Genomic DNA, 25,498 nt, shown 5'->3' on the forward strand with positions numbered 1-25,498 from the left:
CCATTCAGAAAACCTTACTGAGAGTCTGTGATGTCCAGGTAAACTTCCAGGCGCCTGTCCTCATAGAGGTCATATTTTTAAAAAGAGACAATAAACAAAGGACCAGCAAAAAGAATACTGTCACACTCTGGTGTGGGGTGTTGATAGTGGGGGAAGCTGTGTGTCTGTGGGGTAGGGAATACGTGGGAATTCTCTGTCCTTTCTGCTCACAGTTGCTGTGAATATAAAACTGGTCTAAAAATAAAGGGGCTTCCCTGGTGACTCAGATAGTAAAGAATCCTCCTGCAATGCAGGAGACCTGGGTTTGATCCTTACATCGGAAAGATACCCTGGAGAAGGGGCTGGCTACCCACTCCAGTATTATTGCCAGGATAATTCCTTGGAAGAGGAGCCTGGCGGGCTACCGTTCCTCTTAGAGAATAAGATAGAGAATGGTGTGTGGGCTACTTGACAGTTATGCCTGTCCTGATTTGATTAACTTATGTTCAGTATTTATGTTTCTCTTTCCATATTTGAGCTCCATCTCTGGCAGAGGTCAGCAGACTTTAAGGCCAGTCCCATCACTTCATGGCAAATAGATGGGGAAACAGTGGAAAGAGTGTCAGACTTTTATTTTTTTGGGCTCCAAAATCACTGCGGATGGTGATTGCAGCCATGAAATTAAAAGACACTTACTCCTTGGAAGGAAAGTTATGACCAACCTAGATAGCATGTTAAAAAGCAGAGACATTACTTTGCCAACAAAGGTCCGTCTAGTCAAGGCTATGGTTTTTCCAGTGGTCATGTATGGATATGAGAGTTGGACTGTGAAGAAAGCTGAGTGACAAAGAATTGATGCTTTTGAACTGTGGTGTTGGAGAAGACTCTTGAGAGTCCCTTGGACTGCAAGGAGATCCAACCAGTCCATCCTAAAGATCAGTCCTGGGTGTTCATTGGAAGAACTGATGCTGAAACTGAAACGCCAATACTTTGGCCACCTGATTTGAAGAATTGACTCATTGGAAAAGACCCTGATGCTGGGAGGGATTGGGGGCAGGAGGAAAAGGGGACGACAGAGGATGAGGTGGCTGGATGGCATCACCGACTCGATGAACTTGAGTTTGAGTAAACTCTGGGAGTTGGTGTTGGGCAGGGAGGCCTGGTGTGCTGTGATTCATGGAGTCGCAGAGTTGGACACGACTGAGCGACTGAACTGAACTGAACTGAGGAGATATTTTAGGCTTTGTGGGCCAGATGACCTCTGTCATGGCTAGTCATCTCTGCTGGTGAAAGCTGTTGAGGGTGTGTAAATGAACGAGCATGGTTGTGTTCTAATAAAACTTTATTTATAAGCACAGATTGTGGGTCAGATTTGACCAGTGGGCCAATTTGGGCAAACTCCAGGAAGTAGTGAAGGATAGGGAAGCCTGGGATGTTGCAGACCATGGGGTCGTAAAAAGTCGGACATGACCTAGTGATTGAACAACAGCAACAAGGTGGGTAAAATGAGCGTTTAGTCAGGGTTCCCTAGAGAAGCAGAACCAATGGGATATACATACAGTGTAGGAAGGGGTGGCTGTTGTTGAGCGCGTGAGTCTTGGCTCTATCCTGGCACTTGAGTGATGTGGTAACGACTTGGTGTGTCTGTCTGTCTCCCGCACCCCATCCATCTGCCCTCTAGCTCTCCCCGTCGGCTTCCTTCCTGGCAGGGTTTCCTTACAGGGTGGCTCTGGGAGCTTCTCTGTCATCCTCGGGCTTAGGAATCCCAGCATGAAGAACTTCTGTTGTCCAGTTGTCCAGTCAAAGTCCCGAGCCGGAGTCCCCGCCCTCTGCCGCATCCGCTGTCTTTACCCTGAATGACTGGGATGTGGGCAAGGGACATCTGTCCTGGGTCACACACTCTGTCGGGATGGCTCAGACTTCCAGCCCCACTGACCCCAGGGTTAAGGGCTGGGAGGGTGATCCCCAAAGGGAAACCATCTCTCGGTCCTGCTCTCAAAGAGAGGGTATTTTCAGGTGGCCACCCGATGGATCGGGGGCCTGGTTTCATGTCCCGTGTCTTCCCCTGCGCTCAGCTGCCTCTACCACAAGATTGCCTCCCAGCTGTAACCATGTTTTCCTGCATTTCCCCGTCTTTGATTGAATAGAGTTCCTGCCCGTGGGACCTGGCCTGTCCTCTGGAAGCTCATCACCTTGACCTGCAGAGGGTCTGCTGGGCACAGAGCAGGGCATGGGCTCCAGGGAGCGCTGTGGCAGTTCAAGCGGCAGGGGACACCTCCCCATCCCCCAGGAAGGGCTTCCCCACAAGGCAGCTAGTTACGGGCTCAAGATGATCTGAGCCTCTTTCTGGCTGACGGGCCGAGAGTGTTACTCCCATGTGTGGGGCTCACTGAGTCGCAGCGTGATTTCCTGGGATTCAGAGGTGCTGGGTGCACACCCCTTAGTTCTTTCCCCAGAGATTTATTGCTGTGTTCTCAGTACACAGGAGGGGATGCTCGTGCTGCTGGGACCTCAGGAATTGAGTTCTGGCACAGGTGGTCCGTGGAAGCGTCGTCTGCTTTTCAACTCTCGTTTGGGGACCAGCAGATCTGCACGGATGGGACATTTGGTTTATTTAATTTGGATTTATCGCCGCATTCACGTTGCATTAATGTGCTCGCCTTCACCCCAGGTTCCAAGCATTTGAAAACACTGCTTCCCAAGACCTAATACAGGAGACACAAATATCTGCTGGTGTTTAACTGATGATGGAAACTTCTCCTGCTTCAATATTTTACCAACTTATATGGTTCCTCTGGAAATCTTAATGATATGCGGCTGTCACTTTAAGTGAGGTGCTTTGGCTTCCTGTTATGAATTGTCCTTTTTATTCTTTCTGCAAAATTACCAGGGAGCAAGGGTCCATTCATCACCCTGCACGAGAGGGTGTGCATGGGGCCGCTAGAGGGCCCTCCATCTCCAGTTTTTGGAACTCAGCATCTCCCTGACCCACATTTTGCTTTCGAATGTTCCGGTGGTGTCGGAATTTTGGTGCATTTGCTTAATAGATATAAAAGCAGAAGGGGTCTTTGACAGTATGTAATCATGGTGTTTCCCAGAGTAATAAGGCGTTAGTTAGATTCTTGACTTTTGTGCTGGCGACACCCTTCGGGAGCATCCTCTCTGTGCCCTGGTACATGTCATCCAAAGATGAGGCAGCGGTGGGGAGAGCAAAAGATGTCACCCAGGGGATGGAAGTCGGTGCTGGCTCTCTGAGGGTGCGTTCTGCAGGAGACCATCAGTGAGCAGCTCAGAGCCCCGGCTTCTGAGCCTGGGCCTTGAAGGTGGCTCAGTCTAGGGCTCTGGGCACATCTGGCGCTCCTCACCGCTCTCGGGCCTGATTTACTACGTGGGGCACTTCTGTTTCTCGGCCTCCTGAGATCTGGATTCCTTCAGCACAGAGACCCATGCCTGCTGCATCAACCAGCATCTCGTTATGTCTTCCTAGACTTTACTCACTTCCCCCATTTCTGTGATCAAAGCCTTCAAGAGAATGGCTTTCAAAGGCCAAATAATTAGGAATAAAGGCCTTTCAAATGGGTCTGCCTTGTAAATTCTTAGTATCCCAGGTACCATGAAACACTCACTAATCCTTTATTTTCAAGGTCTGATGGGGAAAGCTATTTTTCAAAATTCTTATTTGAATTATGGCGATTGTGTCTTTGGCTGTGATGACCCCTTCCATCCCCTTGCCCTTGGAGCCAGCTGTTTGGCCCCATGCTGGAACACCCCCAGACCCCCACCCTCCTGGTCGGGGGCCTGGCCCTCAGTTTCCACAGTTGCTAAGCAACAAGCACCTCTCCCTTAGGTTAAGTACAAGTAGGTCTGTCTGCAGGGCAGCGTTTTCCTCCATAAACCCCCTTCATCAGGCCCTGCCAGCTGATTGTCTTTTCCCCAGCACCCTCCCCCCCACCCCCAGCCAAATACACAGCTATGTTCACGCAAAAGTGCTCTCTGGAAGGCAGCTCGTAACGTGGGGCAAAGGGCGTTAATGCTGTCTCTCACGCAGGGCTGGCTCCTGGCTGGTAGCTGTGCAGGACATGTGCTGGTAGCCTTTCCAGGGAAGACACTGGTGAGGCCTCTGCACTCTCCAGCCTGGAGGATGTTGCCAAGCCCAGTGCCTGAGCACTCAACGTGTCTGTGCGCTTACTCTCTGTCTCTCTGTGATGCTTGCCCACCCACTCGACTCACAAGAAGGGCTGACCCGCAAAGTAGTCCCCCTCGCCCTGAAGTGTGGGTGGGCTTCAGACTTGCATAGTCTGCACACCCACCCCAGGCCCAGTGCAGAGAAGTGCTCAGTGCAGTTATGCGACCCTGTGGGATGCGGACAGCCCAGATTCCGGGCAGGCTGCAAGCCCCCTCATGGCCTTTTCAGTCAGGCGTAGAGCGTTTGGGCTTCTAGAAGCTGAGCCGAGAGAGGACTAGACACCTTAGCTTCTGTCGACAGGACTTTTCAGCGAGTGGAGGCTGATGGGGAGGTAATCGGTTGTCAGGAAATGCATCTTCAGACAGGCTCAGTGGCTGCAGCTGCAAGTGTGAGGTTCTCTGTCTCCTGCACGGCGTGGCCGACCGTATCGTGACTGGCGCGGGTGGTGTGAAATTGCTGACTCAGCCCTTCCTGAGACTGCGCAGCCCTGAGCCGCCCCGTGTGCCTGGCAAAGTCCCACCTCACGATGCACCCGTCGACCTCCCGCTTTTTAATTGCTTCCAGGCTCCACACACGGATGGACCGGCTTTTATTTCAGGGCTTCCATTTGCAGGAGTGTGTGAGCCGTTCTGATGGTTTCTTGTGCAGGGACGTGGGCAGCAGAGACCACAGGGGGAGAAGGAAGGGCTAAAGTTAGGTCCTCAGGGCCACGTGGGGGTGACTGGAGCAGGGCTGGTTACCTCAGGGAGGGCCGTGGTGTCTCAGCATGTCCTGAAGTTCAAGAGGGGGTGGTGTTCACATGCAGTGGCCAGAGTCAGGTCCCCGTGAAGGGGACTGTGGTGCATGAGGCAGGCGTGGTCCTCAGGGGAACCAGGCAGGTCGCCTCGGACAGGTGTCCGGTCACACTGGGCCTTCGGGTGGGTGAGGAGTACCCTGTCAGTGTGGGCCTGGGCCAGGCGGGCTGGGCATGGTGGTACTGGCAGGTGAAGGCAGGACAGACATGGTGTGGGCGGGGTGAAGGTGAGGTGGCGGTGGCCCCAAACGCAGGAGCTCGGTGCCGAGAGGCTGGGGGTTTCTGGGACTCGAGCGATGCCTGGGCTTCTGGGCTGGAGTTCAGGGCCCAGGATGGGGGTGGAAGCAGCATAGGCAAACCCAGCCCGGCCCTGCCCTGGACCGCCGCGTGGGACCAAGCTCTGTGGGTAGGGATGGTACTGTGGGGGCGGCTGCCCCCTCCGCAGGTGGGCATCTTGGGCACTGCAGGGACCAGCCTGGCGTCACCCAGGGGCACCCTCGCCCTGAGGACCCTGAGGAGGACTGGCCTGGATTCTTCCTGGTATGGCACTCACACCCCTAGAGTGAGTGAGCCTTTGGGGGACGGGCCGTGAGTGATGCGCGAGCAGAACCCCCAGCTGTGGCATTTGCCATGTGTGCGTGTCTGCGTAGAAGTTTCTTATTTAACTAAACAGCCAGTGGGCCACAGCTGGGGAAGTCCCAGTCTGGACAGATGTCAGAGCCTGGCCCACCGAAGGCAGGGGTGTGTGAGAGGGTGAAAGGAAGGGTGAGCCTTCTGAGAGCCTCGCATCTCCCTGAGCACAGGCAGAGTGCCCACAGGAGCAGGAGAAGGAGGCTGTGGAAGTGGGGAGTGAGCTCGGGTTCCATCCTGCAGACACTGACCCCAGACGCACATGCTGGTCTGCCCACCAAGTGGGTAGACTGTGGGGTGGCCACTGCCTGGCTGTAGCACTGGTTACAGCTTGGGTGGGGTTGGGGGAGATGCGCACCCAGACTGACTGAGCCGGGCTCTTGGTGTCCCTTCCCCGTCCCCCTGTGCTTCCTCGCAGGCCCACCAGCATCGCCGCCCCAGGGGCTCATCGCTCCCCAGGACTCACCCATGGGACCAGGGGTAAGTCCAGGCCTGAGAGGCCTGCTTCAGAATTCTAAAATCACGTGTTTAAAGGTTCTGGGTGCAGCAAAGTCCTCTTGGCATCTTTAAGAACACTTGATATCCTGTTTATGTGTGTGGGTGGGAAGGATCCCGGCGAGCCCGAGGGGATGGGTCCCCAGGGACAGCAGCCGGGGTGTCCTCAGCCGTCCCCCTGCCTGTCTCTGCAGCGGGTCCCAGAGCCGGCTGTCGGGGCAGTGGCTCCGGTGGTTGTTAACCACACTCAGAATGTGTTCTCCCTGGCAATTACGATTGGTGGCTGATGATCATTCAGGACTGGTCAGCCTTGATTTTTCTTTTGAGACCCTGGGGTGTGCCCTCCTGACCTCTCTGCTAGGAGAGGGTGCTGGCTGAGCTGCAGCGTCCCTGGACAGCATCCGGGCAGGTACCCTGAGCAGCTGGTGCCGGTGGGGACAGGACCTTGACCTGCAGGCCTGTCAGAGAGCAGATACCTCCTCTGGTCTGGGAGTGTGCAGCCACCCTTCAGGGATCCTGAGCTGGCTCTGGGTCTGCCTGTAGCTCTGGGCTGGCTCTGGCCACGTGGTTTGAATGAGGTCAGAGCTGGTTTGTCTTCCTGATGACCTTGTCTGCCAGCACCATCCTGGACATTGACTTTCTAGAAAAGTCAAATTGTTCAGTATCTGAGGCTGGCCCAGGACAGGGCTTTAACGAGCACCATGCAGCTTGGAAACTGGATCAGAGTGGATGTTGCATTTGCCTGAAGGCAGAGTCGGGGCAGCCTCCCGGCCCCTGCTGGCCTGTCCCCGTATCCCCTGCAGTGTTTGGCATGGTGCTTCTGAGTGCTGGGGGCCACAGAACAGCACCGTCTGCCCCCAGAGGCTGGAGAGCCTCAGGATGGCTGCTGGGGTCCAGGGGAACTGAGCTGACCCTACATTCCTCTCTGCCCCAAAATGCTGCCCGGATCCCCCAGGGCCCCCGCCCATTTCCTCAACACCTCTTCATGTGCTGGGTCCTTTCTGTATCAGCACCACCTGCCACGCCACCGCCATTGCTACCCCTGGGCTGACGGTCACTGCTGATGGCAGAGGTCCCATGAGTAACGTGTACTACGTTATAAACAGGATTTGAGAGATGGGTCTTCAGTAAGGTCAGGGCCCTTCACCTCCCCACACCAGCCTTTCACATTGATGTTCACTCCCCGCATCTGTGTACCGTCTGCAGAAGGCTGACTCCATGTCGGGTACATGCCAGGTCCTTTCCCACAGCAGCCCTGTGATTTAGCTGCTGTCAGCATCCCCCTTTTACAGGTGAGGAGACTGAGGCTAAACCAGTGAGTTAGGTGACTTGCCCACGTCATGTGGCAGTCAAGTAGTGGAGCGGGGATTCCAGGGCCCACATCAGCTGCCGTCAGGGTCATCCCATAACGGGCAGGTTCATGTCATAGGAACACAGGTGGTTAGAATCAGAAGGGGTCATGGAGGAGTTCAGCCCGGGGATGGGGCTAAAACCCAGAGAAGTTCAGAGACAAGACCTGCAGCCTGAGTGGAGAGAACCCAGCATCCCTTCCACTTGCTTTTCCTTATTAATACTATTTTTATTCAAATATTGTGGTGTGGAAGAGATCACCTAATTGCAGCTCTTGGTGAAGCAATTAGACTCAGTGCCTGGTCCAGAGCAACTGGTGACCAGGAGATTCCAGACCTTGCTGCCTCCTGGGGCCACAACTAGAGTCCTGTTCCCCCGGAGGGTCAGTGCTGGGAGGGCAGGAGGGGCTCTGTGAAGTTACTGGGGTGCCCTTTGTCATCTTACCCAAGCTTTCTTCCCTTCAGCTGTCGCTTTCCCAACTGGCGGCTTCCCCACCGTCCCCGGCTCCGCGCCACCGCTCGGCCAAACCCTCATCACGGCCTCCTGGGAGCCCCGCGCCCTCCCTGGTCCCAGGGGTAAGTAGCCTGCCCCTCCCCCCGCCCTGCCTCCTTCCTGAGAATGGCTCCAGACTCCCGACTCGGATGAAGTCTCTGACTTAGCCGGCTGCCCTGGCCCTTGGCGAGGTGGTCGAGACCTTCATGGGGTCCCTGTGAAGCAGGCATAGGGATGGGGGCTGGACATTGCCTCCTTTCCAGGTTCCAGATATCTTCCACCATCTGTCTTGGTGACCAAGGGTTTGGTTTGGGAGGTGTTCCTGCCACAGGGCTTGATTTCTGTCTTTCTTCTACCAGAGAAGACAAAGTGCCCTTAGACCTCTGCACACAAGAGAAAAAGAGGTTTCCCTAGAGATGTAACTAGAGGCTGACCCAAGCTGCCAGCTCCCCTTCCAGGATGCTCGCCTTCCTGTCTGAGGCTGGAGGAATCCGTGAAGCTCACCACCCCAGATTCCACTGGAGCTAATGGGCCGAAATAGGCCTGTTTCCTTCCACGGGCCTTGGGGGGACCCACATAGAGTTTCCTGGTTCACCTGCAAACTTCAGTCTTGCCCTGGAAGCCTGTCGAGGAAAAGCGGCTCTAGTTAATTACTTACCTGAAAATCCTCATGCTGAAATACCTTATTCCAAAATATCCCTGGGCTCGTGTAGTCAGGAAGATCTTATATCTCTTCTGTTACCGGCGACCAAGTCACTTGGGGCTCCTTCTGAATGAAATGAGAAGCTGGGGAAGCCAGCTCCAGAGAGAGTATCCTGTATCCTATTAAGGTCTTCACTTAGACAGAGGTGGAAGGTGGTTGCAGGTGGGTGCCTAGAGCATTGGGTGACGTGGGGACAGGGAACGTCTGTACATGTGAGGGCTCTGTCCCACAGGCTCCGTTGCATTGCTGGAGACAGTTTCATCTTCCTGTTCCATGGACATGGTTTTAATGTTAATTTGTCTTCTCAGGCATCAGGCATCTCCCAGACTACTGACCTGTTCATAAAATCAGTGGTTCCTTCCTTGTTGCTTTTCAACTCACATAAAATACAGGATGCCCAGGTGAATTAGAATTTCAGATAAACAGTCACTTTTTAGTGTATGTCCCGGATATTGCCCAGGACATGCTTATACTAAAATTATTCACCACTTACCTGAGATTGCAATGCAGCTGAGCCTCCTGTGTTTTCATTTGCCATGTGGCAGGGGTGATTCATCCATGAGCCCCACGTCCAGCTTCCTTGGTTATGAGTGGGGCTCCTTGTTGGCCTTACCTGGGGCCCCACTGTGTTTGACAGGAGTTTCCCTTGGAGGGCAGGATCTCTCACCTGGAGGCTGACCTGAGCCAGACGGCCTTGGCCCTGGGAACGTCCACTGCTGACCACTTGCAGGAACTGCCTTTCACGCCCGTGCATGCCCCGATCATTGCAGGAACCCAGACTAGGAGGTGAGGAGCAGGTCTGGGAGGGAGCCCAGGCAAGCACTGAGCATCAAGACCCTGTGACTCCCTAATCAGCAGGCTTTCCCAGAGAGGTGACTGTCCGGGTCCTGCCCCTCAGTCGGCCTTCTCCTGGAGGCTGGCTCAGGGGGCCATCCATTCCAGCTCTGGAGGGAAGCTGTCACGGGCCTCCCTGGCACTGCTGCAGTCTGCTGGCTTTCCTGAGATTCTGGATGCCAACAAGCAACCAGCTGAGGCTGTGAGTCCTACAGACCCCGTGAAGTTCAGCCCTCAGAAGGAAGAATCAGATTGTCTGCAAGGCAATGAGATAGTGCTGCAATTTCTTGCATTTAGCAGGTAAATTCTTGATTACTTCACCTGTTACTCTTTACCTGGCTTTTGCATTTCTTGCGTCGAGGGAAAGCTTCCATGTGGTTCTGACCCAGCAGAAACCTATGACCAGGTCTAAGCCATTACAGAATGCCCTGTGTCTTTGTTTCAGTCTGGCTCAGACCCACCCCCAGCCATTTCCAAATGCTATAAACTCTGCTTTACCTGGACTCCTATGGTCCTTAGTTACAACATGGACAGCATGTTGCCCAGTCCTCGGGTGCTGGTGTAGCCCCAAGGGCAGGGCTCTCCATCACGCCTGAAGGGGGGATGCCCAGAGGGCTCCCTGAGGTCACCGTGTGGCTGCTGTGGGGGTGGAGGAGGTGGCCTTTCGCCCACGGTCTCCCCGCAAGTGTGTGATGAAAGCCCGGTTCTCCACTGGGATGCCTGGTTGACTCGGGGTGTCGTTGGATCCAGGGTGCCCCAGGATGAGCAGGCAGCTCCATGGCCACAGACTGTGTACTTCACCTTCCAGTTCTACCGCTTCCCGCCCGAGACCACGCCACGGCTGCAACTCGTGGAGCTGGCTGACGCCGGGAAGTCTGGCTCTGCCTCCCTGTCGCACATCCTCGCCCAGATCCAGAAGGATGGCTCCTTTGATGCGGGTGAGCCCGGGGTTCCGGCACACACAGAACCCAGTGCTGAGCTCTGTCTGTGGGTTTTATTATTTAAAACATGCTGAAAAATGAAAATCTTCAAACAAGCACAGAATTTGAGTGACTAGTATAATGAATAATCAGTGCTTCTGCCAATCAGCTTTGATGATTGTCAACAACACCCCACCCAGACCCCTCCCCAAACCAGGGCTATTTGAACTAAATCCTACACATATAATTTCATCTCTAGATGTTCCCTTATGTGTATCTTAAAAAGTAGAGTCTTTTTTAAAAAAGCCTTTTAGCTTTAACCATTAAAAATTTTTTATTATTTAGTTGAAGCATGCGGGATCTTTGATCTTCATTGCAGCATGCGTGCTAAGTCTCTTCAGCTGTGTACAACTCTGCAGTCCTATGGACTGTAGCCTGCCAGACTCCTCTGCAGCATGTGGGATTTTTAGTTGATCAATGCAAACTCTTAGTTGCGGCTTGTGGGACCCAGTTCCCTGACCAGGGATTGAAGCCGGGCCCCATGCATTGGGAGCACGGAGTCTTAGATACTGGACCACCCGGGAAGTCCCTAGAGTCTTTTTTTTGAGAAACATAAACTCAATGATATTACCCCACTCAACAAAGAATGATGATTTAATATTAGCAAATATCTAGCCAATGTTAACATTTCCCCAGTAACGTCATAAAAATTTTTAATAGTTTGTTCAAATCAAGATCTGAGGTCTATATGTTGGGAAGGTGTGCCTCTCGAGTCTCTTTCTATCTATAGTTGTCATCACCTTCCCATCCCTGCTTTTTCATTTAAATTATTTGTTGAAGCCATAGAGTTGCTGGCTCCCTAGAGCCTCCCAGAGCCTGCACTTTGGCTTCAAGGCTCAGGGGTGGCTTCTGCAGTGCTCTTCTCATCCCCATTTTTCCTGTAAATTGGAGTGAGATCTAGGTGCAAGAGCAGATGCCTGCTCTTCGTATGGGACAGGGAGTCTTTGTCACTGGTGGTATGTCCGCATCTCTGGTGGCACCTGGTTACTTCTTATACTACTTCTAGAATACGAATTTATTTATCAGCCAGGATGCTTCCTTAAAAAGAAACTTCTCCTCATCAACTATTTGGTTACCTAGAGGTGCAATTCATATAGGGAAGCCAAACAATGCATGTTTTCCCCTTTATTTGCTAATTTTCAAAGTAACCAGACAGTTACCAGCATCCTTCAAAGATGGCTCCAATGGCTTTTTTTTTTTCTCATGTCATTATAAACTAATGGATTTACACTGCAGTGGATTGGAATATACCAAATATGGTATTGTTTTTGGTTCCCAGTTGCCCTGCCTCTGGCCAGTCACATGGCTTGTAAGGAACAGAGCTGAGGTCTGAACCACCACTGCCTCTTGAGTAGAAAGTAACAGGTAGAGAAAGGTGTGGTAAAATGTTAAATGAAAGTAGCTTAACAACATTAACATCAGACAAAAGTGACAAGGCAAATGCATTGCTGGGGATCAAGACACCTATGAAATAATAATTGAGAGTAATTCACCAGGAAAAATGACTGTCAATCCGTGAACTTCCAACAGACACAACCTCAAAATATGAAGGACTAGTTAATGGACTTTATAGGGAGAATCTGACAAACTTATAACCATAGATTTTGATACATTTCTCTCAGTGAATTGATAGATAAAGGAGAAAAATTAATGATGATATTATAAGATACAGTTTAGAAAGGTGGTATTATAAAACCTGTACAACCAATTTAGAGAACATACATTATTTTCAGGTATACTTAAAAATTTATACAAACTGATTATTCATAGATATAGGTATATATCTTAGGTCACCAAGCAGGTATTGTCATATACATAATCTAATTTTACAGCACTCTTTGACTGTCATACCTCAAGGTCAGAAATCATCATTCACTACCTTTCCCCTAGAAGGCTCCAAACTGCTGGATTTTTGAATTTTAAAATACGCTTCTAATTTTCCTGTAGGTCAATAAAGAAATCAATATAGAGATGGCTGTTTAAAACTGAATGAAAAAATGATATTGTGCATCAAAACTAATAAGTAAAATGGCAGTTCCAGGGAAATTTGCAGCTTTAAATGCTTCTATTGGGAATGAAGAAAGTATCTTTCTTAAGAATTAACTTTTAATGGAGTAGAGTTGCTTTACAGTGTTGTTAGTTTCTATAGTTCAGCAAAGTGAATCAGCCATACGTACACACATATCCCCTTTTTTTTGGATTTCCTTCTCATTTAGGTCACCACAGAGCACTGAGCCTTCTGGGGGAAAGGCAGTGAATGATTTCTGACCTTGAGGTATGACAGTCAAAGAATGCTGTAAAATTAGATTAGGTATATGGCAATACCTGCTTGGTGACCTGAGATGTATACACATATCAATGAATAATCAGTTTTTATATAAGACCATCTTTCTAAATAAACTCCTTATTGCCAAAATCAGACTTAAATTGAAGAAAGTAGGGAAAACCACTAGACCATTCAGGTATGACCTAAATCAAATCCCTTACAATTATATAGTGGAAGTGACAAATAGATTCAAGGGATTAGATCTGATAGACAGAGTGCCTGAAGAACTATGGACGGAGGTTCTTGACATTGTACAGGAGGCAGTGATCAAGACCATCCCCAAGAAAAAGAAATGCGAAAAGACAAAATGGTTGTCTGAGGAGGCCTTAGAGATAGCTGAGAAAAGAAAAGCAAAAAGCAAAGGAGAAAAGGAAAGATATACCCATTTGAATGCAGTGTTCCACAGAATAGCAAGGAGAGATAAGAAAGCCTTCCTCAGTGATCAATGCAAAGAAATAGAGGAAAGCAATAGAATGGGAAAGACTAGAGATCTCTTCAAGAAAATTTAAGATACCAAGGGAACATTTCATGCAAAGATGGGCACAATAAAAGACAGAAACGGGATGGACCTAACAGAAACAGAAGATATTAAGAGGTGGCAAGAATACACAGAAGAACTATACAAAAAAGATCTTCCTGACCCAGATAACCATGATGGTATGATCACTCGCCTAGAGCCAGACATCGTGAAATGCAAAGTCAACTGGGCCTTAGGAAGCATCACTATGAACAAAGCTAGTGGAGGTGATGGAATTCCAGTTGAGCTGTTTCAAATCCTAAAAGATGATGCTGTGAAAGTGCTGCACTCAATATGCCAGCAAATTTGGAAAACTCAACAGTGGTCACAGGATTGGAAAAGGTCAGTTTTCATTCCAGTCCCTAAGAAAGGCAATGCCAAAGTATGTTCAAACTGCAGCACAATTGCACTCATCTCACATGCTAGCAAAGTAATGCTCAAAATTCTCCAGCGAGGCTTCCATAGTACATGAACCATGAACTTCCAGATGTTCAAACTGGATTTAGAAAAGGCAGAGGAACCAGAGATCAAATTGCCAGCATCTGTTGGATCATCGAAAAAGCAAGAGAATTCCAGAAAAACATCTATTTCTGCTTTATTGGTTATACCAAAGCCTTTGACTATGTGGATTACAACAAACTGGAAAATTCTTCAAGAGATGAGAATACCAGACCACCTGACCTGCCTCCTGAGAAACCTGTATGCAGGTCAAGAAGCAACAGTTAGAAATGGACATGGAACAACAACTGGTTCCAAATTGGGAAAGGAGTACTTCAAGGCTGTATATTGTCACCCTGCTTATTTGACTTCTATGCAGAGTACCTCATGTGAAATGCAGGGCAAGATGAAGCACAAGCTGGAATTAAGATCGCTGGGAGAAATATCAATAACCTGAAATACACAGACGATATTACCCTTATGGCAGAAAATAAAGAGGAACTAAAGGGCTTCTTGATGAAAGTGAAAGAGGAGAGTGAAAAAGTTGGTTTAAAACTCAACATTCAAAAAATGAAGATCATGGCATCCGGTCCCATCACTTCATGGCAAATAGATGGGGAAACAATGGGAACAGTGAGAGACTTTATTTTCTTGAGCTACAAAATCACTGCAGATGGTGACTACAGCCTTGAAATTAAAAGACATTTGCTCCTTGGAAGAAAAGCTATGATCAACCTAGACAGCATATTAAAAAGCAGAGACATTACTTTGCCAACAAAGGTCTGTCTAGTCAAAGTATGGTTTTTCCAGTAGTCATGTATGGATGTGAGGATTGGACTACAAAGAAAGCTGAGCGCCAAAGAATTGATGCTTGGAGTTCTTGGACTGCAAGGAGATCAAACCAGTCAGTCCTAAAGGAAATCAGTCCTGAATATTCATCGGAAGGACTGATGCTGAAGCTGAAATTCCAATACTTTGGCCACCTGATTTGAAGAAGTGACTCATTGGAAAAGACCCTGATGCTGGGAAAGATTGAAGGTGGGAGGAGAAGGGGATGACAGAGGAAGAGATGGTTGGATGGTATCACCGACTCGATGGTCATGAGTCTGAGCAAGCTCCAGGAATTGGTGATGGACAGGGAAGCCTGGTGTGTTGCAGTCCATGGGGTCGCAAAGAGTCAGACACGACTGAGCGACTGAACTGAATTGTTCAGCTCAGGAAGTCTGGTGAAAAAAAAAAAAAAAAGAAAAACAGAACAAACCGAATAAAAGTAGAAGGAAAAAAATTTAAAAATGAGTATAAATGGTTGGAAAACAAAGAAGCAGTGCGAAGGATCAGCCAGATTGTTAGGTGCTAGGGCTCATGGGCACGCAGGTGATGCTCTGTTCCCTTGCCCAAGGTCAGCATCAGTGGGGAGCAGCAGAGCAGGCGTGGGTGTGGGGCTAAGTCTGAAAGTCAGGCTTTCTGAGCCCCCATCAGGTGAGAGGCAGGCAGAGGTCAGGCTGGCAGCCACAGTCAGCCTTGATCCTTGGGCAGAGCTGCCACCCCCGTTTGCCTGTGGACCATAGCATCCTCTCTTCCTGTGGATAAATCTGAAAAGAATAGGCAGGGGAAAGGGTCAGCAGCTCGGGCCCTGTTCTTTCTGCCAAACCCAGTAGCCCATAAGCTAATTTTGCCCTGGGGAGGGGCGTGTGCTGGGCAGAGGGTGGGCACAGGAGGCCCCTCTGTGGAGAGGTGGGGCTGGGGAAGGATGGGCTCCTGCAACCTTTTGCATTTCATTCTCTCTACCCCCTTAAGCCTCAATGGCTTAACCATTGAGGGTATGGTCAGTGGGGGTGTGGCCTTCCTTGTGGGACTAGTCATCTTGGGGAGGTTTCCCAGCCTCCCTGGGACCACTTCTCCCAAACCAACCATCTTTCCTTTGCCCGTCCTCCAGGACCAGTGGTGGATAGTTTATAGCTTATATCCTCAGAAGGCTTTGAATTGGACCAGAATAATGCATAGATTTCAAGACTCCTCTGCACCCATTGCTGAGAATTTATTCCCTATTTCCCATTCTAAGTTCTGCCCAGTCCCTTGATCCAGTTTAGCTCATCAGAGGTTCTGCTGTGAGGTTAAATGATAGCCTGAAGATAATTCAATAAAAAAGGCCAACCACTTAGAGGTGCTCCTGATTTGACTATAAACCCCTTTCCATTAGGAATTGCCCAGAGAGAAATTAGTCCAAAAATTAAATTTCCCTGCAAGTGGAAGTCCAAAGAAATTAAACTCCAAAATCAAATTTTCCTTGTCAGGGTGAATTAAAATTCAAAGCCTAAAGTTAATCTTAAAGTCCAGAAAGGCTTTACAATTTCTTACACAGCTGAGTCTTGGCAAAAGATGCCTCTGACTGGGCAGATCTGGGCTTCTTCCTTCAGCAGCTTAAACTCAGGGGTCCTCTGTGGATGTCCCTCAAGGCTTCAGAAGTTGTATTGGTTCAACACCAGTGCGTTCATGGCCCTCACTTAAGACATGTTTTCTTTTGTTGTTGAAATATTAGGTTGGTCCAAGAGTTTGTTCAGATTTTTTCTACCAGATGTTATGGAAAAAGCTATGACACTTTTTGGCCAACCTAATATAGCATGCCTACAACAAAGTGCACTGGTCCATGGATTTTATAAAATTGATAGATTTTATTTGTCAGAGCAGTTTTAGATTTATAGAGAAAATGAGCAGATAGTCAGGATTCCCCTTATACTTCCTGTCCCCATTGGTTCAGTTTAGTTCAGTTGCCCAGTTGTGTCTGACTCTTTGCAACCCCATGGACTGCAGCACGCCAGGCTTCCCTGTTCATCACCAACTCCTGAAGCTTGCTCAAACTCATGTTCATCGAGTTGATAATGCCATCGAACCATCTCATCCTCTGTCGTCCCCTTCTCTTGCCTTCAGTCTTTCCCAGAATCAGGGTCTTTTCCAATGAGTCTGTTCTTTACTTCAGGTGGCCAAAGTATTGGAATTTCAGCTTCAGCATCAGTCCTTTCAATGAATATTCAGGACTGATTTCCTTTAGGATTGACTGGTTTCATCTCCTTGCAGTCCAAGGGACTCTCTTCAGTCTTCTCCAACACCACAGTTCAAAGCATTATTTTTTTGGCGCTCAGCTTTCTTTATGGTCCATCCCTCACATCTATACATGACTACTGGAAAAATCATAGCTTTGACTAGATGGACCTTTGTCAGCTTTTGTAGTGTCTCTGCTTTTTAACACGCTGTCTAGGTTGGTCATAGTTTTTCTTCCAAGGAGCAAGTGTCTTTTAATTTCATGGCTGCAGTCACCATCTGCAGTGATTTTGGAGCCCCCCAAAATAAAGTCTGTCACTGTTTCCATTGTTTCCCCATCTATTGCCATGAAATGATCCTGAGCCTGCCCCATAGGCTCCCCCATTAGTAACATCTTACATTAATGTGGTACCTTTGTTATAATTGATGAACCAATATTGATACACTGTTGCTAACTGAAGCTCATTGTTTACCTTAAGGTTTACTCTTGATGTTGTACATTCTATGGATTTTGACAAATGTATATATCCACTGTTACCATACCAACCAGGGTAATTTCACTGCCTGAAACCTCCAGGGTGCTCCACCCTGTCTGCTCCTGATCCTTTTATTGTCTCCATAGTTGTGCCTTTTTCAGGATATCATACAGGTGAAACTGTGTAGCATACACTTTTTCAGATGGCTTCTTTTGCTAAGTAATACACATTTAAGGTTCTTCCATGTCTTTTTGTGGCTTGATAGCTCATTTATTTTCAGCACTGAATAATACTCTGCCGTCTGGATGTACCTCAGTTTATTTATCCATCCATCTACTGAAAGGTGCCTTGGTTGCTTCTAGTTTTTGACAATTATGGACAAAATTGCTATACAGTGAATCCCCTACATACAAAATACAAACAAGTTCCATTCTGAGACCGCATTTTAAGTCCAACAGAATTATCCTAGATACCCAACCAACACAATCGGCTGTACAGTACTCTACTGTAATAGGTTTATAATGCTTTTCACACAATTAATGCATAAAAAACAAATATGAAAAAATCAAGACATTTTAAACCTACAACACAGTACAATAGTACAGCACAACAGTTGGCACATGGGCTGGCATCGAATGAACAGTCAAGAAGAGTTACTGACTGGAGGAGGGAGAGGAGGTGGGAGACAGCCGAGCTGCAGGAGCGTCAGCAGTAGGAGACAGAGGGCAAGCTGCAGTTTCATTCATGCCTGAAGTAGATGGGAGGCACGTTCACATCTTTGAAGGTTTGCAACTTCAAGGTTCAAATGACTTACTGTAAACATTTTTGTTCAGGATTTTGTGTGGACAAACATTTTCAGCTCATTTGGGTAAATACCTTGGAGCCCAATTGATGCATCATATGGGCTTCCCTTGTGGCTCAGACGTTAAAGAATCTGCCTGCAGTGTGGGAGACCTGGGTTCGATCCCTGGGTTGGGAAGATTCCCTGGAGAAGGGAATGGCCACCCATTCCAGTATTCTTGCCTGAAAAGTTCCATGGACAGAGGAGCCTGGTGGGCTATGGTCTGTGGGGTCACAAAGAGTTGGACATAACTGAGCGACTAACACACACACATAGTAAAAGTAGGTTGGGTTTTGAGAGAAACTGCCCAGCTGTCTTCCATGTGGCCGCACCATGTTGCATTCTCATCAGCAGCGAGGGAGAGTTCCTGGTGCTTCACAGCCTTGCCAACCTTTGACGTCGTCGGTGCCCTGGATTCGGGCTGTCAGAGTAGGTGTGTCATGGTTGTGGTTGTTGTTTAGTCACTCAGTTGTATCCCACTCTTTGTGACCTCACCAGACTCTTCTGTCTGTGGAATACTCCAGGCAAGAATACTGGAGTGGGTTGCCATTTCCTCCTCCAGGGGATCTTCCCGACCCAGGGATCGAACCCTGGTCTCCTGCATCGACAGGTGGATTCTTTACCACTGAGCCACCCAGGAAGCCCACGTAGGGTAGCTCGTTATTTTAATTATGATTCCCTCATGATGATCTACTTACTTGCTATCTGTATATCTTCTTTGGCGAGCTGTCTGTTTAGATCTTTATACCATTTTTTGGGTTTTCTTATTTGTTTTGTCTTAAAAGTTCTTTCCTACTTTTGCATTCCAGTCCCCTATAATGAAAAGGACATCTTTTTTGGGTGTTAGTTCTAGAAGGTCTTGTAGGTCTTCATAAAACCATTCAACTTCAGCTTCTTCAGCATTACTGGTTGGGGCATAGACTTGGATTACTGTGATATTGCATGGTTTGCCTTGGAAATGAACAGAGATCATTTGGTCATATTTGAGATTGCATCCAAGTACTGAATTTTGGACTCTTGTTGACTAGGATGGCTATTCCATTTCTTCTAAGGGATTCCTGCCCACAGTAGTAGATATCATGATCATCTGAGTTAAATTCACCCATTTTTGTCTATTTTAGTTTACTGAGTCCTAAAATGTCGATGTTCACTCTTGCCATCTCTTATCTGACCCTTCCAATTTGACTTGATTCATGAATCTAACATTCCAGGTTCCTATGCAATATTGCTCTTTACAGCATCAGACTTTACTTCCCTCATCTGTCACATCCACAACTGGTTGTTGTTTTTGCTTTGGCTCCATCTCCTCACTCTTTCTGGAGTTATTTCTCCACTGATCTCCAGTAGCATATTGGGCACCTACCAACCTGGGGAGTTCATCTTTCAGTGTCCTATTTTTTTTGTCTTTTCATACTGTTCATGGGGTTCTCAAGGCAAGAATACTGAAGTGGTTTGCCATTTCCTTCTCCAAGCAGGAAGTCAAGAGATACCTGAAGTAACAGGGAAATTTGGCCTTGGAGTACAAAACGAAGTAGGTCAAAGGCTAACAGTTTTGCCAAGAGAATGCACTGGTCATAGCAAACACTGTCTTCCAACAACACAAGAGACTACTCTGCAAATGGACATCCCCAGATGGTCAATACTGAAATCAGATTGATGATATTCTTTGCAGCCAAAGATGGATAAACTCTATACAGTCAGCAAAAACAAGACCAGGAACTGACTTTGGCTCAGAACGTGAATTCATTGCCAAATTCAGACTTAAATTGAAGAAAGTAGGGAAAACCACTAGACCATTTGGGTATGACCTAAATCAAATCCCTTACAATTATACAGTAGAAGTGACAAATAGATTCAAGGGATTAGATCTGATAGACAGAGTGCCTGAAGAACTATGGATGGAGGTTCTTGACATTGTACAGGAGGCAGTGATCAAGACCATCCCCAAGAAAAAGAAATGCAAAAGTCAATATGGTTGTCTGAGGAGGCCTTACATATAGCTGAGATAAGAAAAGAAGAGAAGAGAAAGGCAAAGGAGAAAAGGAAAGATATACCCATTTGAATGCAGTTCCACATAATAGCAAGGAGAGATAAGAAAGCCCTCCTCAGTGATCAATGCAAAGAAATAGAGGAAAGCAATAGAATGAGAAAGACTAGAGATCTCTTCAAGAAAATTAAAGGTACCAAGGGAAGATTTCATGCAAAGATGGGCACAATAAAAGACAGAAACGGGATGGACCTAACAGAAACAGAAGATATTAAGAGGTGGCAAGAATACACAGAAGAACTATACAAAAAAGATCTTCCTGACCCAGATAACCACGATGGTGTGATCACTCGCCTAGAGCCAGACATCGTGAAATGCGAAGTCAAGTAAGTCTTAGGAAGCATCACTATGAACAAAGCTAGTGGAGGTGATGGAATTCCAGTTGAGCTGTTTCAAATCCTAAAAGATGATGCTGTGAAAGTGCTGCACTCAATGTGCCAGCAAATTTGGAAAACTCAACAGTGGCCACAGGACTGAAAAGGTCAGTTTTCATTCCAGTCCCTAAGAAAGGCAATGCCAAAGAATGTTCAAACTACGGCACAATTACACTTATCTCACATGCTAGCAAAGTAATTCTCAAAATTCTCCAAGTGAGGCTTCAACAGTTCGTGAACTGTGAACTTCCAGATGTTCAAGCTGGATTTAGAAAAGGCAGAGGAACCAGAGATCAAATTGCCAGTATCTGTTGGATCATTGAAAAAGCAAGAGAATTCCAGAAAAACATCTATCTCTGCTTTATTGGTTATACCAAAGCCTTTGACTATGTGGATCACAACAAACTGGAAAATTCTTCAAGAGATGAGAATACCAGATCACCTGACCTGCCTCCTGAGAAACCTGTATGCAGGTCAAGAAGCAACAGTTAGAAATGGACATGGAACAACAACTGGTTCCAAATTGGGAAAGGAGTACCTCAAGGCTGTATATTGTCACCCTGCTTATTTGACTTCTATGCAGAGTACCTCATGTGAAATGCAGGGCTCGATGAAGCACAAGCTGGAATTAAGATCGCTGGGAGAAATATCTATAACCTCAGATACGCAGATGACACCACCCTTATGGCAGAAAGCGGAGAGGAACTAAAGAACCTCTTGATGAAAGTGAAAGAGAGTGAAAAAGTTGGTTTAAAACTCAACATTCAAAAAATGAAGATCATGGCATCCGGTCCCATCACTTCATGGCAAATAGATGGGGAAAAATGGAAACAGTGACAGACATTATTTTTTTGGGCTCCAAAATCACTGCAGATGGTGATTGCAGCCATAAAATTAAAAGACACTTGCTCCTTGGAAGAAAAGCTATGACCAACCCAGACAGCTTATTAAATACCCAAGACATTACTTTGCCAACAAAGTTCCATCTAGTCAAAGCTATGGTTTTTCCAGTAGTCATGTATGGATATGAGTTGTATCATAAAGAAGGCTGAATGCTGAAGAATTGATGCTTTTCAACAGTGATGCTGGAGAAGACTCTTGAGAGTCTCTTGGACTGCAAGGAGATCAAGTCAGTCAATCCTAAAGGAAATCCACCTTGAATAGTCATTGGAAAGATTTAGTGCTGAAGTTCCAATACTTTGGTCACCTGATGTGAAGAGCCGACTCATTGGAAAAGACTCTGATAGTGGGAAAGATGGAAGGCAAAAGGAGAAGGGGTTGGCAGAGGATGAGATGGTTGAATGGCATCACTGACTCAATGGACACGAATCTGAGCAAACTCTGGGGATAGTGAAGGACAGAAGAGCCTAGCATGCTGCAGTCCATGGGTTCGCAGAGAGCCAGACATGACTTAGTGACTGAACAGCAGCAACAAGGGTAGATGCTGTTCTGAGGTCTATCATTCTAGATTTTTTGAACTTAAAGAGGAGCATACTGTATGTACCCTTGGAATCTAACTTCTTTCACTGAGCCTCATGTCTGAGATTCATTTATGTTGCTGTATGTAGCAGTAGCTTATCTGTGGTCTTGGCTGTATAGAAATACATCATTGGAATATTCCACAGGGTTTACCCATTCTGCTGTTCACAGTCTGTTGAATCATTTCCAGGTTTTGGCTGTTTTGAATACTACTGCTATGAACATTTATAAAAATTGTGAAATGACCAGCACAAGTCTAGGTAACATCCATCATCAAACATATGAATCATAAAATTCTTTTAATCCTGTGTGAGACCTTTTATGATATACTCTCTCAGCAACTTTCAGATGTGCAATATGGTGTTATTAAGTATAGTCACCATGATGTACATTGCATCCCCATGAGTTACTTATTTTATACCTGGAAGTTTGTACCTTTTGACTCCTTCAACCATTTCACCTACCTACTCCGCCCCCACCTCTTGCAACTACTGGTCTGTTCTCTGTATTTAACAAGCCTGATTTTTTTTTTAAGATTTCACATATAAGTGAGATCATATGGTGTATGTCTCTAACCTGCATCTCTTGCATCTCCTGCATTGGTAGGGGGATTCTTTACCACTAGCACCACCTGGGAACCTCCTGATCCATCCACATTGTTGCAAATGACAAGATTGCCTTCTTTTTTAATGACTGAATAATAATTCACATATATACACAACATGTTTTCTTTCTCTTGAAGCTCTTATTTATTTATTTGGCTGCATCGGGTCTTAGTTACAACACACAGGGTCTTCACTGAGGTGCACAGGCTGCTCCCCAGTTGCGATGTGGGCTACAGAGCACATAGGCTCAGTAGTTGTGTCGCTTGGGCTTCGTTGCCCTGCGGCATGTGAGATCTTAGTTCCCTGACCAGGGCTCGAATCCATATCCCCTGCACTGGAAGGTGGATTGTTAGCCACTGGACCACCAGGGAAGTCCCCATACCACATTTTCTTTATCTGTTCATCCACAGATGGACACTTAGGTTTCTTCCACATCTTAGCTATTGTAAATAATGCTACAGTGAACATGAGGCTGCAGAATATTTTTGAGTTAGTGTTTTTTTTTCTCTTTATTTTCTTTGGTTAAATATGCAAGAGTGGGACTGCTAGTTCATATGGTAATTCTATTTTTAAGTTTTTTGAGGAACCTTCACAGAGCTTTCATAGTAGGTGCGCCAAGTTACATTCCCAGCAATAGTAGATGAGGGTCCCCTTTTCTCCACGCCCTCTCCAGTACCAGCCAGTACTGGAGACCATCCTTTTGGTGCATCCGCGTTGTTCTGTGCCTGGGACTGAAGTCGCTGGGTCTCTGGCAGCACAGGTCTAACTTCGGTGGGTTCCCCAAGCAGCTTACACACCCACTAGAGTAGATGCCACATCTGAACCACTTGTGTCCTTCCGATTGTGGAGTGTGTGTGATTCTGTTTGTCTCTTTCACGGTCCTGGTGGGTGCCGGCGTCTCCCTGTGTGCAGCTTCCTGGATGACCAGTGACCTTCCACACACCATCGCCTTAGGGTGATCCTCTTGTGAAGTGCTTCGCCCACTTTTCATTGTGCTGTCTGTTTTTCAGTTTGTAGGTGTTATGTGTATATCCTGATCCCAGTCCTTCTCAAGATGTTACAAATAGCTCCTCCCACTCTGTGCCTTGCCTTTGATTCTGTTAATGGTGTCTTTTGGTTAACAGTAGTTTTCCATTAAGTTCAGTTTATCAGTATTTTCCTTAATGTATAGATATCCTAAGCTGCGGACTTCCCAGATGGCGCTAGTGGTAAAGAATCTACCTGTCAATGCAGGAAACACAAGAATTATCGGTTCAATCCCTGTGCCAGAAAGATCCCCTGGAGAAGGAAATGGCAACCCACTCCAGTATTCTTGCCTGGAAAAGTCCATGGACAGAAAAGCCTGGCATGCTACAGTCCACGGGGTCACAAGAGTCACAAGTCCATGGGGACATGACTGAGTACACAGCACACCTAAGCTGCACTCCAAAATGAGTCTGTCTGCACAAAGTTTTGAAGATACCCTCTGTGTTGTCTTCTTGAAGCCTTTTTTAATATTCACACCTAGAATCCATCTGGAATTGATTTTGTGTATCCTGTGAGGTGGGGGGTGGAGGTTTGTGACCTTCATAAAGATTCCAGAGAGTTAATAGGACATAAAAGGTTTTAAAAAGCACTGACTCCGTACCCACCAAGCTTGAAAAGTGAGTCATTCCTCAACCTTGAATAGTTGTCTTAAGCAAAACGATGTTCCTAGGATCCAAAGTTTGGTTTTGCCAAAGACGAAAGTGGAGACTCGGGGTGAGTGAGGGCAGAGGGACAAAGCCTCGGTCTCAGCTCCGCCACACAGCTGCCTTTTCTTGGTGGCTGGACCCGCTTATGGAAAGCAGCATTCGAGACGTTGTTGTCTCTAGGCAAAGACTGGACATTTACAGTCTTGGCAGCCCCGACTGCTATTCTCATGGAGGGCACCGCTTCCTCTCTAGGTCTGCGTCCTGGTCTCTAGAGCCCATGGTGTGGTTCCCACGCTCCCTCATGGGCAGCTCTGAGCAGGCTCTTGAGGTCCTGCAGTAGGAATCATAGCTTGTGGAACCTGGGGCCCGTGGGCCTGGCGGCCACCTCTGCCACACTATTCATTGTTCTACATTGTGAGAAGAATTTCTTTTTGTTTCTCCTTTTTCTTCACGAGTGGAGTGTGCCTCTGGAGTTTCCTCTCTTACTACCATCCCCTCTCCTTTCAGGAAGGTTCCCCTGAGTCTGTGGCCATTTTGTCTGCCTGCGTTGGCCCTTGTCCTTCCACACCACATGCATGGGACTGTCTTTCCTTGTTACTCCCCTTGCTTCCTTGTCCAGGCTGTTGTCTCTCTAACCTGCTTCTCTCAGTGTTTTCATCTAGTGGGATCTTCCTTAGTGTGAAGGCTGGAGTCCGGGTCAGCCAAGAGCATCCTCTGTCCTAAAGAACTCACGTTCATCTTCCTATCCCTGGGTTGTCATGGCCGGGGGCATCTCCCACCAGACCAGTGTCCAGGTCTGGACCCTCTAGCACCGCCTTGCTCTCCTCTTCCTTGCTGGAAGTGTGGACCCTTTGACCGTCTTCCACCATTTCCTGCCTTCTTTTCTGTGCTTCCTTCAAGAGGCCTAATCCTGTGTCCCCACCTACAGAAGTTGCATCAGTGCGATTGGGAATACGTGCTTTATCTATGTGTTCATTCCCTCTCCCTCGCCACACCAAGTCAGTTGAAAGTAAAGTGCAGGCATGATGACACTACCTTTAAATAAATACAGTGATCTGCATTACTTAAAAATAAGGATGCCCTTTTCTGTGCACACAGTTCTAAAGATGATAAGAATTTCATAGTCAAAACTTCCCATTTCCCCTCTTATGTCCATTATAGCTATTTTTTCACTCTGACATCCACTTCAGTGAAGTGAAGTGAAAGTCACTCAGTCGTGTCCGACTCTTCGCGACCCCGTG

The 25,498-nt window shown here is 47.5% G+C and overlaps 1 protein-coding gene across 1 annotated transcript in view; it reads left to right on the plus strand.

Annotated features, from left to right (window-relative positions):
• Positions 1-25,498, plus strand: part of NPHP4 (nephrocystin 4) — a 137,023-nt gene that overhangs the window by 76,868 nt on the left and 34,657 nt on the right. The window contains exons 13-17 of the mRNA XM_061160531.1: positions 6,007-6,068; positions 7,898-8,008; positions 9,266-9,414; positions 9,571-9,762; positions 10,213-10,400. Coding sequence (XP_061016514.1) covers positions 6,007-6,068; positions 7,898-8,008; positions 9,266-9,414; positions 9,571-9,762; positions 10,213-10,400 — 702 coding nt within the window. The remainder of the gene's footprint in view (positions 1-6,006; positions 6,069-7,897; positions 8,009-9,265; positions 9,415-9,570; positions 9,763-10,212; positions 10,401-25,498) is intronic.

This window comes from Dama dama, chromosome 14, assembly GCF_033118175.1.
Source record: "Dama dama isolate Ldn47 chromosome 14, ASM3311817v1, whole genome shotgun sequence".
NCBI lineage: Eukaryota > Metazoa > Chordata > Mammalia > Artiodactyla > Cervidae > Dama > Dama dama.